The 17,128-nt window shown below is 41.5% G+C and overlaps 2 protein-coding genes across 4 annotated transcripts; one reads left to right on the top strand and one right to left on the bottom strand.

The window, feature by feature from the left end:
- The first annotated feature begins 1,613 nt into the window (after nucleotides 1-1,613).
- mmp19 (matrix metallopeptidase 19) lies at nucleotides 1,614-5,313 on the top strand. The gene is made up of 9 exons (XM_028406845.1): nucleotides 1,614-1,799; nucleotides 1,907-1,992; nucleotides 2,117-2,247; nucleotides 2,831-3,043; nucleotides 3,136-3,381; nucleotides 3,571-3,696; nucleotides 3,956-4,120; nucleotides 4,202-4,329; nucleotides 4,605-5,313. Exons 1-9 carry the CDS (start codon nucleotides 1,707-1,709, stop codon nucleotides 4,833-4,835), a joined length of 1,419 nt encoding a protein of 472 aa, XP_028262646.1. The 5' UTR covers nucleotides 1,614-1,706; the 3' UTR covers nucleotides 4,836-5,313.
- Nucleotides 5,314-5,684: 371 nt separating this feature from the next.
- On the bottom strand, nucleotides 5,685-17,128 carry LOC114436542 (transmembrane protein 198-like). Of its 3 annotated transcripts, none has more exons than XM_028406847.1 (5): nucleotides 16,676-17,128; nucleotides 7,727-7,975; nucleotides 7,042-7,617; nucleotides 6,692-6,781; nucleotides 5,685-6,475 (listed from the first exon to the last, which is right to left on the bottom strand). In XM_028406847.1, exons 2-5 carry the CDS (start codon nucleotides 7,878-7,880, stop codon nucleotides 6,423-6,425), a joined length of 873 nt encoding a protein of 290 aa, XP_028262648.1. In that variant the 5' UTR covers nucleotides 7,881-7,975; nucleotides 16,676-17,128; the 3' UTR covers nucleotides 5,685-6,422. The 3 variants fall into 3 exon arrangements, with proteins under 3 accessions (XP_028262648.1, XP_028262649.1, XP_028262647.1); XM_028406848.1 differs by having other exon boundaries at nucleotides 5,686-6,475; nucleotides 6,704-6,781; XM_028406846.1 differs by having other exon boundaries at nucleotides 5,699-6,475; nucleotides 6,633-6,781.

The following is a 17,128-nucleotide window of genomic DNA, read 5'->3' as shown; positions in this document are numbered from 1 at the left end:
GACATGTGATGCATTCGGGTGGTACAAAAAGCCATGATACGTGTATGAAAGCAGTGCACATTTTGTTCACTAACATTTATGAGAAGTGACACACAAGGAAAATAAAACCAACATGAAGAATATCATCATATTAACTGCATCGTGCTCTGAGAGATTTACATACAGACATTACTCATCATACAGGCATACAGTAACATTACAGGGACACATCATCCTGGTGGAGACAAAAAGCAAGTCCATTAAATTTTAACAGTGCATGTTTTATAGCTGCAGTAAGGTTACCATTAGTTATATATTGGCACTTAGTTACGTGATAATTAACGTTAGGGAACAGAGCTACAGGGAACAATAACTCCATTAATGTGTGTGTATGTGTGTGTGTCTGTCTGTGTGTGTTTGTGTTTTGCACTTCAGCGCCAAAACCAGCTTAATCCAGAAATGGCTGTACTGCCTCTCACCAGTTCCATGTCCCTCGTTCTTCCTGTCTGTCTTTTCACAGTTATAATTAAAATCATTCACGATGACAAATACAGGAAGCACAAATCTGACTGTAAGCAGTTTGCTGTTCTTTAAGTCAGCAAGTACAGAGAATTGTGTCACCTTGGTGACAGATGCAGACTAGTGAAGTACTTTTTCTTTGTGGTGAGTTGTGATACAGTGAGGAATGAGCAGGATGTGGAGCCTCACTGTCTGAATGAGAACGTCTTTAGCTTAGTGCTAAGATGCAAACGAATGCTAGGGCCTAATAACATCAACTGAGGCTTGGGTCATTATTTTTAGTTATTATTATTAACTATTTCACTCAAAGCTCTGCTGTTGACCTGAAGTTCAAAGACAAATGTTCTGTGTGGGACCTCTGAGGCTGTACGATGCCAAACGTGCACTCACATCTTGAAAGCAGCTGTTTCACTGGTCATGCTTCTTTATACCAGATTCATACACATTAGTCTACTGTGATCCTAAACTGTGCACAAATACACATTACAGGACTTCCATCAGCCTTTTTTGTGCTCTGCAAATAGCACTTCTGATTTATGTGGGTGTTACATTATTTGTGGTTTTACACAGCTGCAAACTGCTACAAATTGATCAGAAATATGACACAGTGCTCAGGAGTACAGGAACTAGAAGGAATTGGAGTTGCTGAGAATAACAAAACCAAATTTATCCTTCCTTGATAGGAATAAATAGTTACATGTTAACCTCCCAAATGAAAAGTCAAATGCATCAGCAGAATTTAATAGTTACTTTGTCTCACATAGAATGTTATATTATGCTTATAGGGGTGTTTCTTTAAGTTGTTTCTTTAAGGCAACTGTAAGGGCGAGGTTCTTCCTTGGGGTTAGGCCCACAATTAAGCTATGATCCAATCTTGGATTAATACCATAATAAAGCAGTAGCTGTGTTGAAGGAGGTTTCAGGTTGTTCAGTGGATTATAAAGCACACTAGTGTAAACGTGAATACAGCCTGTTGCCTCTCAGACCCCTCTCCCTCTGTGAGCAGCTGTGCAGTTTAACAGCAGACATGTTGGCAACAGGCCAACTGGCTGCTCCTGCAACCCTCATTCTTCAGAGGTGCATCATCGGAGTCACAGGGCTGACTCACGCCGGCAGACTTAAAAACTGCTGGAGCGTCCTCAGGACAAAGACTCTGCTGTGGGACTCTGCTGAGCATTTCTCAGACAGCTGTGGACATTTGGGGCAGAATGGAGCACTCAGGACTGCTGCTGCTGCTGCTGCTCAGCCTCAGAGGAGGTTTCTGTGCAGTGGTGCTGTGGACTGAGTTAGATGAAGCAACGGTATGGGTAACACAATGCTGACTTTTATCACTTGTATTCAGATGTTGAACTTCTAATGTTTGTCCTAAATAAGTTGGCTGCAGTATTTCCTGTTTACACATGTACAGGCCTATTTGAGGCAGTATGGCTACCTGAATGACAACACTGATCCACAGGACCCTCATTACCTGGAGGAGGTCATTGAAGCTCTCAGGTGACATATCTCAGCATGCTCTATGACACGCTGAGTAAATCTACAATATGTCTAAATATAGTTTCATCCTAATCGAGCGTTGTTGTTGTGTGCATAAGTTTGATGGCCTCTTGTCTTGTTTAAGGGTATTCCAGAGGGTGAACGATCTGCCACCTACTGGAGAAATAGATGAAGCCACCCTGGATGTGATGAGAAAGCCCCGCTGTGGTTTGGAGGATCCCTTTAACAAGAAGTTTCACAAGTACAGAGTGATGGGTGAGTCTATCATCCAGAAATATAATTATGGTTTTAAGTTACGGTCATCTTCGTTGTTTTCATGCTGACAGTGGTGCCTATAAGCAATAAGAGCAATAAGTCAGCTTTTCTTTTTCTTTTTTTGCTGTGCTTTAACCCAAGACCATTGCGTTGTTAAACACCACAAGATTAAACAGCAGTAACTGAGTTAAGGCTGCAGTTCTGCACACTCTTATAACTCCTGCATTCAAAATCTGATGCAGAGCATCAAAATATTAAGTATGTAAAGTAAAATATATTTAGAATACTCAGCTGTACTGAGGCTGATTTAAATCATTTATACTTTATACTGCTGCATAGTTTAATCTGTAATTACATAGACAACTTATTGATTATTTTTTGCTGATCTAAATGTGTATATACATCAGTTTTACATACAGGAAGTAAATGATCTAACCTGTGAAGCTGTGTCCGCTGCCTACAGTGTAATGTAGTGCAATTTAACCACATTTCCTCTTTGTAAAGCCACTGGAGGTCAGAGTATCAAAGAGTCCTTTTTTAAAGTTGAATTAAGGAGAAACAAACAACTCTCCTTTTTTTTCAGGTCGTTGGAGAAAAAGGAGTCTGACCTATCGTATCTACAACTACACTCCTGACATGAAGAAGACAGAGGTCAGGGCCGCCATCCGCTCTGCCTTCACGTACTGGAGTGATGTGGCAGCTTTGACCTTCAGGGAGGTCGACTACGGCAGAGCCGACATAAGGATCTCCTTCCATAAGAAAGATGGCTACTGCTCTGTCCCTTTTGATGGCCGGGGTTAGTCTTCTCTGCAAATAGAAACACTGAACACTGATGCCGTTGGAGCAGCTGTCGTTTGTAATCATTTCTGTTTATTTGCTCCATTGCAGGTCATGTTCTGGCCCACGCTGAGTCACCAGAATCTGGTGTTGTCCACTTTGATGAGGATGAGTTCTGGACTGAGGGAACATATTATGGAACTAATCTGCGTATTGTAGCTGCCCATGAGATAGGCCACGCCCTCGGCCTGGGTCACTCCCAGTTCACAAGCTCACTGATGGCACCTGTTTACTCTGGTTACCGTGCCAACTTCAGGCTGCACTCAGATGATGTGAAAGGCATCCAGGCACTATATGGTGAGGGGGGTGCACGAAAGTCTGAGATATGATGTTACACTTCACATGATCTAGCTTAGTACTACCACTAGTAACTAGTACTTTAACTGCAGCAGCTCAGATTCACCAGCCCATCTCACTTTGATAACACACATCTATATATCATAAATCATAATTCAATGTTCACACTAAACCCTCTCTGTTTTACAGGAAAACGCATCACCAGCACTTTAGCCAGTCCAACAACTCCAGACAGTGTGTTCCCCACAGAAAGCAACCATGGAACTGAGAACATCCCTGACCCCTGCACTGCAAGGCTGGATGCCATTATGCTCGGTAACTTATAGATCAGCTGCAAAAAAAAATCCACATGCATTAAACCTTAGGCGATAAAGAGGCTGGGTTTATATGGGAAGGACAAAATGGTACATTTAATAGATTTCAGGTGTGAGTTTAACAGTTTGATAGAATGTTTTCAAAACAACGTAAAACCAACCAGTGGAGCTTTGAAGAGAACAGATCACAAGACACTCTTATCTGTGTCTATTTATATCCTGATTATTTTCTAAATGGACATCAACATTTGTTTCATCAGGCCCCTGGAGTAAGACCTTTGCTTTTAGTGGTGATTATGTCTGGACTGTCTCTGATCTGGGACACAACACACCGATAAAAATCAACAGACTGTGGAGGGAACTCCCTGGAAACCTGAATGCTGCTGTGCACTCTCAAAGAACCAACATCACATACTTCTTAAAGGGTAGAGCTGGACTTCTGTAGTACACCTTCTCCTCGGCAGCTGTCCGTCCTGGATGTTTAAAATCTTTGTTTGTGATCACAGGTGATAAAGTGTGGAGGTATAACAGGTTCATGCTGGACTATGGCTACCCTAAACAGGTGAAGCGGATCCCTGCTAATATTGATGCTGCTCTTTACCTGGAGAGGAACAAGAAGCTGGTCTTCATCAAGGTACCTGGCAGGGGCGTTTAAAGGGAAAGTTCACCCCAAACACAATCAAACTAATGCTGTGTAAGAACTCATTTCTGCTTAACTACACTCGGCAACTACTGGATAGCTCAATAGTGAATCTATTCACAATTTTGGGGTGAACTGTCCCTTATATATAAACATATATATTATGTTTAATTTAATATATTAAATGTGGATGCGGCAACATATATGTTGCCGCATCCACATTTAATACCTGGAGAAATCCTCATTTGTATTGCCTCATTGCTTTTCAGGGTTCAGAGTACTGGCAATGGGATGAGCTGAAGTACAACGACTTCTCCTTCTATCCCAAACCGCTCAGCATGCTCTTTACTGGAGTGCCTTCTTCTCCTGATGCTGCCTTCACCTGGACCAACGGCAAGATTTTCTTCTTCAAGGGAGACAACTACTGGCGAGTGAATGAGCTGCTGCGAGTGGACAGAGGATACCCACTGAGCAAGAAGGAGCGCTGGATGCGATGCTAGTGTTTGGCCACCAGGAGGCAGCAGGGGGTGCTGGTTCCACTCACTACAGGGGCATTGCCAACCATGCAACCTCAGCAGTAGGACTTAATGGTGAATAATCAATGATCACATAAGAAAAAATCAAGTGTGAAGATTGATATTTATCTCACTGGATCTGATTAACAAAGCTCTCAGAGCAGGCTGATGTTTGTAAAGATTACACTGTACACTGTTTTTTGGATTACACAAGCGTTTGTATGATGTCAAGGAGAAATCAAGACCTTTTTTGTTTTTTTTTCTTCTTGGACACATGTGTTGGATTATGTGTGGTAATGTTTTCAGTCAGATGTAATGTTGATGATGGGAGTGTGCACTTTCTGCTCCGTTTTGTTTAACCATCCTTGTATGTCTGGTCGCATCCATTACAGTATGTCTGGATTCACACTGGCCTGTGAGAAATGTAACATTTTTATAATAAACTGATGACATGTAAATACAAGCCGCCTTTGTGTGTGCAATTCTGTCACAAATGATAATCAGAAAAATATTTCATGTGATCAAAGAGTGCTCTGTTCTTCACTGTGCTGTCAGTAACACAAAAAACGTTGGAAACACCATGGCAACCCCAACCAATTACAGCGGAGGAAATCCTCCCCATGACCTCTTTTATTGCCTATGAAAAATCTGGTGAGTAATGCTGCCAGTGTTGCTAAGAACCTGAAGAGACAAACAGACCACAGATCTCACTCAATCATGACTTTTTTTTTCCAAAATCAAAGTTTTATTAACTTTCTGAAATTCCTATTAACAGATATTTACAGATTCAGGTAACATTCGTCCCTGCACATTTTAAAACAAGATGGATAATTAGTTTGTTTTTAAAAAAAAATCTACAAATGAACAACAAACATGCTTTGTTTTTTGTCCTTTTTTCAACACTACCAGGTACTTGGTTGTTATATAAATTAAATTATGAAAACTTGACTCCACAAGCATACACGACAGTCTAAACTTTCTCCTATTGTATGAGGAACTACAATGCAAAAAACAAAAGAACGGTCACAGAGTGCTGAAGGCTGCAGTAATGAGCTTTAAGAGCTTTTGCTTCACTTTGTCATACTCCATGTAATACCATCTAAAAGAAACAAAAAACTTCCAAACGGTTGACGGGTAATACACAACACAACACAACACTTGTTGGCAAAGACTAACTCCTGAAGTACAGTACATGTAATGAGTCGCACAAATTTGTCACATTCACTACCAAAACAGATGTGTCTGTTTTTGAGGCTCGTTCTTGCTGTTATGCATTTAATACAGAATCAATGGACATGGGTGATCTTATGTTTTAATATCTGTAAGTGTCTTCTGTCAGTGGTTGTAGTGGTTTTATCATCGTCACACCTCTTACAGCGGAGGAGTCCATCCTTGCTCCATTAAAGGGCTGTAAAGCCCCAGTTAAAAAAAGTTATATTCTAGCACTAAGTAGTCCCTTCTCATCTCCGAGCTGCTTAGACCCTGACGACCGGAGTTGTAGCTGTGAGGGGCGCGGTGGAGCCGGTGTCGTAGTCCAGGTCGATCATGGTGTGGTTGTTGGTGCTCAGGCTGCTAAGAGAAGTGCCGGTGCCAGTCTGTCTGTCTCGCAGACTTTGCAGGTAACTCTGGGAGGCAGAAGGGAGGAGACAGAGATGAATACATACAAAAGATGTTATTTATTTCCACATCCTTTATTTTTCTTTTGTTCTTTATGGTGGTCCAAACTGCTGCTATAAGTACACAATAATGAGTGCAGCACACGCCATGTTGGGTGACACTGACCGGTGCCAGTAGATCCCCAGCGTAACGTTTGACTGGGGTGGGTTTACGACGGTACGTGCCTTCCTGCCCACCTGCCTGCTGTCGCTTCTTGGCGTCCTTCTCACGAATCCGCATTAACTGGATCCTCTTCTGTCTCCGACTGAGAACGACTATGAGAGAAAGATGAAGTAGCTTTTAGAACTATGTGACTAAAACTTCCCTTTGTGACAAGCAGCAGGGGTTCATGATGGATAAAAATGGATTCAGCATATTCATATTCTGTGCCTGTTCTGGGCCTGCATGAATAAATCATGTGATCACTTTCTCCTGCACAGTTTCTGTACCCAGCAAAGGCTTCCCTACTCTCTAACTAACATTTGATCAATCTGGGCCTGACACAGCTATGACCATACTCATATTTTATCCTTACCGTCTGTGTGTGAGAAGCTGTTATCTGTCAGTTTCCACTGCACCAGTACTCCAATGACGCTGAGAGTGGGCCAGATTCCCAGGATGACCCAGCTGTACCAGCAGAGTGGTGGCCCTGGCGTTAGGCGCAAGCATTCGTAGACATGCTTGGCCAAAGCTAGCATCTCCACAAAGTAATCAGCACACACTGTCATGATAGCAGCTCCGAACACAGAGGTGGAGAGCACGGTGAACATCTTCTGCCACTGCAGAGTAAGCACTGCGAACAGCATGCCCGATCCCAGGAGGGCTCCCAGCGGCACCCAGACTGTTGTTGGTATGAAAAACTGGTGTGTGACCAGCAGGGCAGCAAGAGCCAGGAGAAGACCTAGCAGCAGGCCTGTCATGAAGAGGCCAACGCTCCGCACCAGCATGGTGACCAGACCGCATAGAAGGCCGATACCGAGGCCGATGCCCGCGCTGGCCTCGACGCTCAGCTGGGTGTCCAGTACATGCTCCTTGTGGCACAGCAAGAAAATGATGACCGAGCCAAACATCAGACCGGATAGAAACATGACTGCTTTGAAACAGCGGTAACCTGGAAGAAGAAACACAAACAAAAATTACAAAGAGGAACCACAGACTACAACTAAGTGTCCTTGAATGTTTCAGATTGCTCAGTGTCAAGGTCTGTCAGGGATCCTCACCAAAGAAGCAGTAGATGATGCCGAACAGGCAACACATTGAGCAGATGACGGCAGGGATGACATCATACTTCCTCTCTATCTCCAAACTACAGGCATCGACCTCAGCTATGCCCGCACCCACCCCTTCAGGGCTCAGCCCAGTGGGATCTGCCATTCTGCCTGAAGGTCAGAGGCTGTGGGACTGAAGTTCAGGACGAGGGCAGAACTTAAGCTGGTGTTATCTCAAGTCCATCTGAGCAGGTGTGGTGACTGCAAGAGAAAATATGTTGATACATTAAAAAGGATAAAGTTTGGTCACTACTTACAGTTAGCCTGAAAAACACAGAAACCCAGGCACTCCAGAGGTAAACATGTGAAATCTTTGGATCATCTGTGTTTCCTTCTGAACTGCTCTGTATGTGTAGCAGTCACTGCAAATACACATATAAAACACACACATCATCAGTCATTCATTCATTCAATATAATTCTAGTTAGATTTGTTTGTAACCATTTGTGATCATGGCCTCAGACAGTTGTCATCTGAATTATCCATCAGTTCCACTTACAATTACAATAATATAGTGTTAAGTGTCTCTTGAGAATGAAATGAAAAAGGGTATAAAAGAGTATTACAGCCACTTCTTCAAATTCAGACACAACCCTGATAAAAGAAAGTCAAGATCTACTTTCCATCCACTTTCTTCCTTCCTTCCTCCTCATCCTTTATAATTTGTGTTCAAGTGGAAGTTCACCAACTATTACTGCTGAAAGATTATATATGATATTTAAGTTGGCAGGCCTGCAGAGAGCCACTGAGGGCTGCAGTGGGGCTAAAGGCTTATGGGTGGACTGCTCTTTCTGAGGCTGCTGGCAGGCCTCCTGTATGAGCTCACCACAGCTGAGATCCGATTACAGCTAACTCACGTTTTCTACTTAGGACAAACAGTCAGTCCTGCCATTTCTCCTTAATAACTACCAGCTTCTCTCTGTCCTCTCTGTCTTTACCTCAGTTTTCAAACCCTAAATGAGATTTCTTTTTAACACTGAAATGTGGCGCATTGTTTTTAGCGTTCTCAGACACAGTAGTGTGTAATTTGTATGTCCTGCCTTTAAATGACTCTACTTGGAAAAAATGAAGCTACTGGAAAGTTCTCTTTTCTTTTTCATTCACTCACAACACCTAGTCTTTCTGCTTTCTGTCACTGACGACTGCCGTCCTGCCTTGAAACAGGAGACAGGACTGCCTTTTTTCTTAGTATCTGTCAGATTACTTAGTTGTTGTTTTTATTTTAAGGGGTTTTTTTTAGAAAAAGTTGACTTTTGAAGACAATTAATTAATTAAGGTTTTGATATCAGTAAAAAAATAGACCTAATATCAATGGAAAACATTATGAAATGTTTTTGACTACAGCAGAACACTGGAGAGATCCAAAAACTCAGAACAGAACAGAAAGAGCAGGCAGATCTATAACTTTAAAAGTTATCTCAACATCTTAATAAACTCTAAACTTAAAAATATTTTTCTTTCATTTTGTAATAAAATGGCTTGATACACTCACTAAGTAAGTAAGCTGTTGACCCCAGACAGGAGAAGAGGTTAAGAAAAAAACAACAACTGCTACCTCGATGTTTATGTTATGTGCAGACTTAAGAAGACATTCTGTCTCGGAGCTAAACTGGCTTTTGTTCAGAGCATTTTGCCTTAGTTGTATTTACCTGTATTTCAGTATCACTCCTTGTGGTTTAGATATGAAACATGTGCACCAGCCAGCCTCATACAAAGAAGTTAACTGTTTGGTTACTTTCTATTATGTGATCAATTCCATGTTGATTCAGTTTGTGTTTTAATAAAATATATAAGGTACACAGAGATAATAAATTAAATCTAGAATATAATAAAATTCATATAAAGCTTCCTACAAAATATTGCAGGCAGATAATAACATAAATCCTTCTTAGCTTCACAGTACTTACAGTCATCGGACTAACTAAATTACCCACAATTCTGTTGAGTATAGTAGGCCATGAATGAATGAATGCTTTATGGGCAGTTTATTGAATTTAGTAAAAGCATTAGAATTAGCACCAGTCCACTCATCCTGCTTACTACCAAAAATCATATTCAGTTACATTTTTAATTTTGTTCTACGATCGTAAAATCTACATTTAATTATTCACCCATAAATGAACACATAACAGTGAACAGTATTTTACCACATACAGGTACAAGTCCATGTTTGCCTCATGTTATCCCCCCTTTTCACAATGGTCTCCAATGTCTAGCAGGCTTGGAAGTCAGTGCTGCTTTGGGAGAATAGACCTATTATGGGGAAAAACAAAGACTCTGAGGCCCATGCTGTGACCTCTAGTGGCACTCGGAGGAGACCATACAGCCGAAAAAAGCAGACCACATAAAGATGGCTGAGAGCAGCAAGGAAACAGCTACATCCCAAATTGTTTGCTTTAAGTTGGTTGCCAAGTATTTTCCTTCAGAGGGGTGGTGAGTGATGGAGGGAGAGCACCCTAACTAGAAGCAGAACTATCTGTCCTAATGACTTAAGTCGTTGGAGGCCCCCCTAAAAAACATCCCAGTGCTGAATTTTCTACAAGCTAAAGTTGCCTGGCAACTATTTGAATACGAGTCAGAGCAGCTCTGTAAGGCTGTAACAGCACTGCTTTGGGTCATTTGGTAGCGTCATTGTGCTAATATGGTAATAATATGATGGTGACAATGACACCAAGCTTATTCTCTTGACAACAAAAGAGCTGAACAAATTCAAGTTTAAACATGATGTGATGGCATTATACGAAGAATATACGTTCACAAAATATGTTGAAAATATTGAACAGATGTCGGAAACAACAAACAATGTATGTTTGTTGTTGTTTTATGGATGATAAAAGCTTAAAAGATTTTTATGCTCGTTTTTGAGCTTTTATGTTTGTTAGCATAGTTGGATGCCTATTGATTAATTACAGAAATAATTCTGCCGAACAAAATGTGCATGTATGAAAAAAATGTCTTATTTACAAAACTCGTTCTGATCCCACAGCCAATGGAAAAAGGCAAAAGGAGTGATAAGGATTCATTCCCCCTGTGACACTGATTTTTGCTAAAAAAAAAAAAAAAAAAAGGTCTCTGCAATCCACTGTTAAGATACTAAGCTTTCAACCAGCTGAAAAAATACTGTGCCTTTCAGTTTAGGCACACTGGCTTAAGCATTTGAGGCTTAAAGTTCAATCAGTAAACATTGTTTACTGGATGGTAAAAACAGTGGCGTAGGAAGCATTAAAAATGTGTGTCTATGTGGGGGGGGGGGCACCTTCTGTGGGTGGGTGGTGAAAAAAAGTTAGTTTTTTTCACAAAATTAGTATATTATGAAATATATATAATATAATAATATGAAGTAGTAGATTTTAACAGGTTGTTAAACACCTATTTTACCCACAGAAGTAAACACTCAACTCAATGACTATATCAGAGAAAGACTCAACAAAAACATTGATTTTATGTATGGATGTATGGTTGACAAAACTAGTTTCTGTATGTCAACCATACTGGTGCTACTACACTAACAGAAAGCCTCCATGTCTGCCGCCTTCTCTCATTCACAGAGACAAACCACTGGCAAAGCTCCCTCATGCCCACCTGATTGAGTTTTCCCTGTCATCACTCACCTCAGCAATAGAACTTCCTCCACTGGCCCTACATGATGGCCCTGCCTCTGACTCACTCCCAGTACCAACCTCAAATACCAAGAGATGGAGAGATAGTGCTTTACTTTTTACTTAACAACCAATATAAGTGAGCTTTAAAAATGTATCTCATCACTGAAATAACATCAGCATATTTTGTTTGAACACAGTTCTCATCATCTGAGTTTCAAAGAGTTGTTGGACCATGAACCACACTGCTTATTGAATAAAAAAACTGGATTTCAGCCGCGATTCTCTTATGAATCAAGTGGAACGAATTTTTTCACGAGCAATCGAAACAGCGATAAGCAGAGTTTCCTACTCAGTAAATGTATGTGTGTGGGGACGAACCGGGTCATTTTAAAATGTGGGGGGGGACACGTCCCCCTCTGATATAGTGATAGCTACGCCTATGGGTAAAGACAATAGCTGTAGTATCACATTTACTTAAGAGGTGACAGACAGGAACTGAAAGCAACTACAGATGAGCTTTTAGAATATTATGTTGGTGCTGGTGTACTCCCCTTGAACAAACACTCCAGGGGGGCAGAGCGGAGCCGTTTGAGTGCTCAGCTGCTGAGGAGCAGGCAAGTTCCCCACATAGCTAACTTTGGGTGTGTTTAATCAAGGGGTGGGTGTGTGGTCACAGTCAAAGATTCTGCAAGTGCTCCCCTGACTTGACAGCCAGGGCCAGCTGAGAAGCTGAAAACCTGCAGTGTTATAGGTTGGCTGTCTGACAGCTTCACTTGGAAGACTTTACCAAGAATGTGAGATGCATCGGTGTCTGAACAGTTGTACCTATAAATCACACCATCTTCAGTTGACCACTCTGACCAGCTAAAATCCTGACGAGTCAAGGCAACAGAACCAAAGGAATAAAACTAACTGTCACAGTGGGTCTGTTAAAATGATCCCACTGTGCTAAGCAGAGAACTGCACACATATATAAATCCAGGCTCATCATCACAACAACATCTGCTTCCACTGAGACACATATTGAGCAAGACATCAAAAGTCCCACTATTGAGTTTCCTGCCTGTCTGCTGCAGGAAGCTCTGGAGCAGATGAGGAAGTAGAACATCAGGTTTCAGCAGGAACTGACCTTTGTTTGTGACACAGAGCAGAGAGGACCAAAAGGCTGGATCATGAAATTACATTTCAACTGATAAACCAAGAGCCAAGCCCAGAAAAATACAGCAGTTACCTGAAAAAATAAGCAAACACCTCATTCAGAAATGTGGCCACTATGGACAGGCTTGTGATACAGTGTAAATCAGCCTGTAATCTGTCTGGCTTGCAGGATAATCAACACATAACACTTGCCATTGTGACACAAGTACCTTACGTGATTGAGACAACTTCAGAGGGGGTGTTTCTGTGTGCTGTAACAACTTGCATAATCAACAAGGCACCACATGATAGCCAGTTTCCACTTTTTAACACTGAATGCTCAGGGTTTTTTTAATTCCAAGTATTCACACCATGCAGTCACACTGAAAAGAAAATAATGTGATGACTGTTATTGTCCAATAATCAACTAATGACTAAAAACATCCTGAGGCCCTGAGTGAGGAAACAGCTCTTCGTCAAGTGATGCCCTATGAATCCAAAATCTATGCAGTTTGAAGTGCATTAGCTATCGACAGCAACATGCTAACGTGTAGCATAACATGCCTAATACAATCATTCGAAACAACAAAGTCTAGTGTAGTGTCATGTATTTTGTTTCATTTCAACCCTCATCTGCAAACTGTGCCGTCCACCACTGGGTGTGGTTTTTAAAAAGTTCCACTGTCGTCCTCACAGAAAAAGGCATAAAACATCACTGTGTCCGTGGAACATACACAAAACCAATCATTACAGAGAATTATGTCCCTACAGTCCTCTATAACTGCAATAAGATTAAAACATTACAGTAGCTAATGGGTACATCAGCTCAAGAACTATGTATAAAACTACTTTTAACAGTAAGCATTTTAGTGCTGTGCAAACACTGTAAAGTTGACTATACGTGACTCGTGGGATACATTAAAATACTCAGCATGTACATGTGTCCTTAACATGAGGCTGCATAAATAACTGTTTTAGCAACTTTCTGCATGTTTTTCAAACACTGAAGTGTCATTTTAGTGCCAGAACTGAAGATTCATTTATTCAAGATGCAACTTCTGGCCGTTCTTAATCCTCCACTCTACTGTCTGTCACAATAGCAATCACCTGTTTAAACCAAAGCAGCAACTGGACATCTAAATCAGACATATAACGACATACAGGAATCTATACACATTTCTGAGGAAGGCTCAAGAAAGTTTTTGTGACATGCTGTGGATGTGCTCCAGTGAAAAAGTCCTCCAGTTTTCCACACAGCTCAGTTCCAGGACCTTGGTCATCACTCTGAGTTTTCAAGTGGAAATTTGTGAGTCACAATCTCGAAATAATCAATCACGTTTAGATTTTTGCTGCCAAATCATTTGGCCTCGTAGTCCCGGACCCCCTGTTAATATCCACTCGTGGCTCAGTTTTATTAGCAGAATTGCTGTTTCCCTCTTCATAATCTGGCAGCTTCATGCTTGCCTGACTTTAGTTTAAACAATAGAGGCCTTTCAACCTAAGACTGCAGAGAATCTGAAACACAAAGAATAGCATAAGGAAAGTCACATGTTGAAGGTGCACAAGTGTATACAGGACTACACATGATTGTGAATCCACACTAGGAAGAAATATCCATCCAGATATGATTCTGCAGAGAGCTATAGCTGTGATTCAGCCGCAGAAGACAGAGTGCACACTGAGGACAACAAGGAGGGGCCGCTCCATAACGCTCTATTAAGGTCTGTGGTGGAGAGCAGCATTTAGTAGGCGGTCTGGTGGAGTCTGATGTCCACATGTAAGTGGGAGTGTAACAGTATAGCGCTGTGTATGAGATAATATATGACAAAGATGAATGTAACCACCCATCATGCAGTGCAAGTGTCCCTGAGAAAAACATCACCACTATATATATAATGTATTATCATAAAGAAAGTTAAAACTTTGTTTAGATCTTTGAAAACAAAGAAAGATGGTGATGAAACAACAGGTAGACTGCCAAGGTAAAATAAAATCTGACAGGATCATTTGTAGATAAAGAAAATACTATACATACTATAGGATATATTCTATAGGAGAACAGGAGTGAGAACTGAGTAGTGGTTCAGACCTCCAGCGCACTGTCTATATTCAGCAAGTCTACAGCACTCTATCATTTAACCCTCTTAGTAAAATTCCAGTCTGCAATAATTGTACCTCCTACGGCAATCTTAGGAGCCTAAAATATAATGTACATCTCTCATTTTCCCAGCCAAGTTCTTGCCCCCTCTCATGTCACATCTAGAACTGATGTTTAAAGTACTATAAGTAGCTCATGGATGGATGTTTCAAAAGTACTGCTGTCACAGTTCATATGGTCTCCTTCTGACAATAGGGTTTTTTTGTACCTGAATTTCCCCTCAGGGATCAATAAAGTATCTATCTGTCACCAGTTCCGTCTAGCTCATTCTCTTCTTCACACTATTTGAGAAGGACAGCCATTTACAGCTAGAACACAGTCACATTATAACCTTTTGTTTTTGCATGGGAAACACAAAGAAGATCTGAATTTTCTATGCGTCACTGCACTCTCAGATGAATCTGTTTCAGGGCCACAGAGCAGAGGGGAAAGCCACACACTTTATCAGATTAACCACGGTAACAAATTTTGCACAGAATATATGGCACAGCTCTTCCTTAACAGAGCTCTTATTCATAACACCACACTTTGACTAAGTGTATAGGTTTGACCGTGTGGAGTGTCCATTGATAGAAGCAGTGGGGGCCTGACAGAGTCACGTGCTGACACTGCAGTCCTTCTGGGATAAACTCACTTAAATAATCCTTAATAGGGTTTGTGCTGGTGATGGATTACACAGGAACTGAGGAGAATCATAATTAGATTCTCCTTGTTTATTATTTGTTCAAAGTAAACTACTGAATTGCATCAAAGTCACCTAAAAGTGTTGAGGCTTACCTTGTGAAGTTCAGTTTTTAAGTGAAGTAAAAAAAGTCTTGTTTATTACTGTATATACGATAAAACAGAAAGATGAACTGTGTGTGTAGTTTAAATTAAAATACATAGTTCTTATGTTTGGCACTAAAAAGGTCTCCCAGCTAATACTTTAATAAGAGAGCAGTACCACACACAGCTATTATCCAAACTTCAAACTAAAGCCTGTTCTCATAAAATGAGAATTCCTGCCTTGCAGTGCAGGTCAGCTGCTCTTAATGTGCACACGCTGTAGAATTTCAAATAAAGTTTAGTGTTCGGTAATCTGCACATCACATATTTAACAATTTGAAGAAGTCAGCATGGTGTTAGCCTAACCTAATAACAAAGACAAGACAAAAGAGAGACCCTAGCCTGCGCTGCTAATTAAAAGGCACAATGAAAAACAACATGTGTGGTGTAACTGTCATCAGCCCCTGCTTCGTGCCTGCTTCCCTGCCTTCTCCTGTTCCTAAAAGCAGGGACAGGCCTTCCTCCCTGCTTTTTTCAAAGGGACAAAACCATCTGGTTCAGGCTGACAGAGTACGTCTGTAGATGGTAGTCGGAGGGGGGGTAACTACAGACTGTGATCCGCAGTAAAGACATGACCTGTAGGCTGTCATCACACTGCCCAGAAAACGAGAGGCACTCCCACCTTGGATCACACAGCAGAACCACAGGGCAGGGCTTTCTGCACGCTACATGGGCCATAAGGAGACATGAAATGTTTAAATATGGATCCCTAAATGCCTCATGGATGAATACAAAGTTCTGCACCACACCACCTGTGGATTTAAAATGACAGCTGTGTATAAAAGGCACAAATCAACTATCAACTCTCTGCTTAAAAGCCTGGTGGCTGGTCTGTACAGACTGTCTAAAAGGCTGGTTCAGCCTGCATTATCACAGATCATCATGTCTTTGTGCAGCAGCACTGTGTGCCTAAAGTTTCAAGTGTTTTTCAGAAAGGAGCAGCAGCCTGGCTGTCTGCTACGTGTTATTACAAACATTTCCAGCTGTAGAGTTTGGCACCGATCAGGGCAGATTTGGAGTGAGATCATTCAACTGTAATCAATCATTATCCCTAATCAAATGTATTGTTTCCATGAATCCAAAATGACACAGAATAACAAACAGTGACTTTGAAAACATAAGCAAGCAGTGAAAACACCCCCAACAGACAACAACATGTCACAGAGGTTAAAAACTTACCGATGAGTCCGTGTCTTCGGCACTTTATAAGTTTTTGTGACTTGGCCCTGTCAGACAGGAAGAACAGCCCACCATTCACACAAAAGCTGCGGCGGCGGCGGCGGAGGGGGGACCAGGGGAAACCGGTTTGCTCTCAAATGATCCTCAGGCTCTTTTAAAACTCTCAAGCTGAACTAAACCGACAGCATGGGTTCGTTGCTGCCCTGCTTTATGCAAATCTTTTTAAAATCTAGCTCAGCTGTTGCTGGAGCTAGTTTCCATTCTCCGCCGCTGCTTTGGAAGATACATTACCCGCCTGACTCCACAATAAACACTTCAGTCCACCTCTGGAAAATCTGAAGAGTCCTCCTTCACACGCCTCCCCTCCGCTTCTCTAACTTACTTTACTAAATGGCACAAAAACAAAGGAGGAAAAGTTTTCCCTCTCTCCTGCTCCTCTCTCCCACCCGAGGT

The sequence above is a fragment of the Parambassis ranga genome, chromosome 5, assembly GCF_900634625.1.
Source record: "Parambassis ranga chromosome 5, fParRan2.1, whole genome shotgun sequence".
NCBI classification, from domain to species: domain Eukaryota; kingdom Metazoa; phylum Chordata; class Actinopteri; family Ambassidae; genus Parambassis; species Parambassis ranga.
Note: the sequence above shows the minus strand (reverse complement) of the source record. Positions and strands in the feature narration are given on the sequence as shown.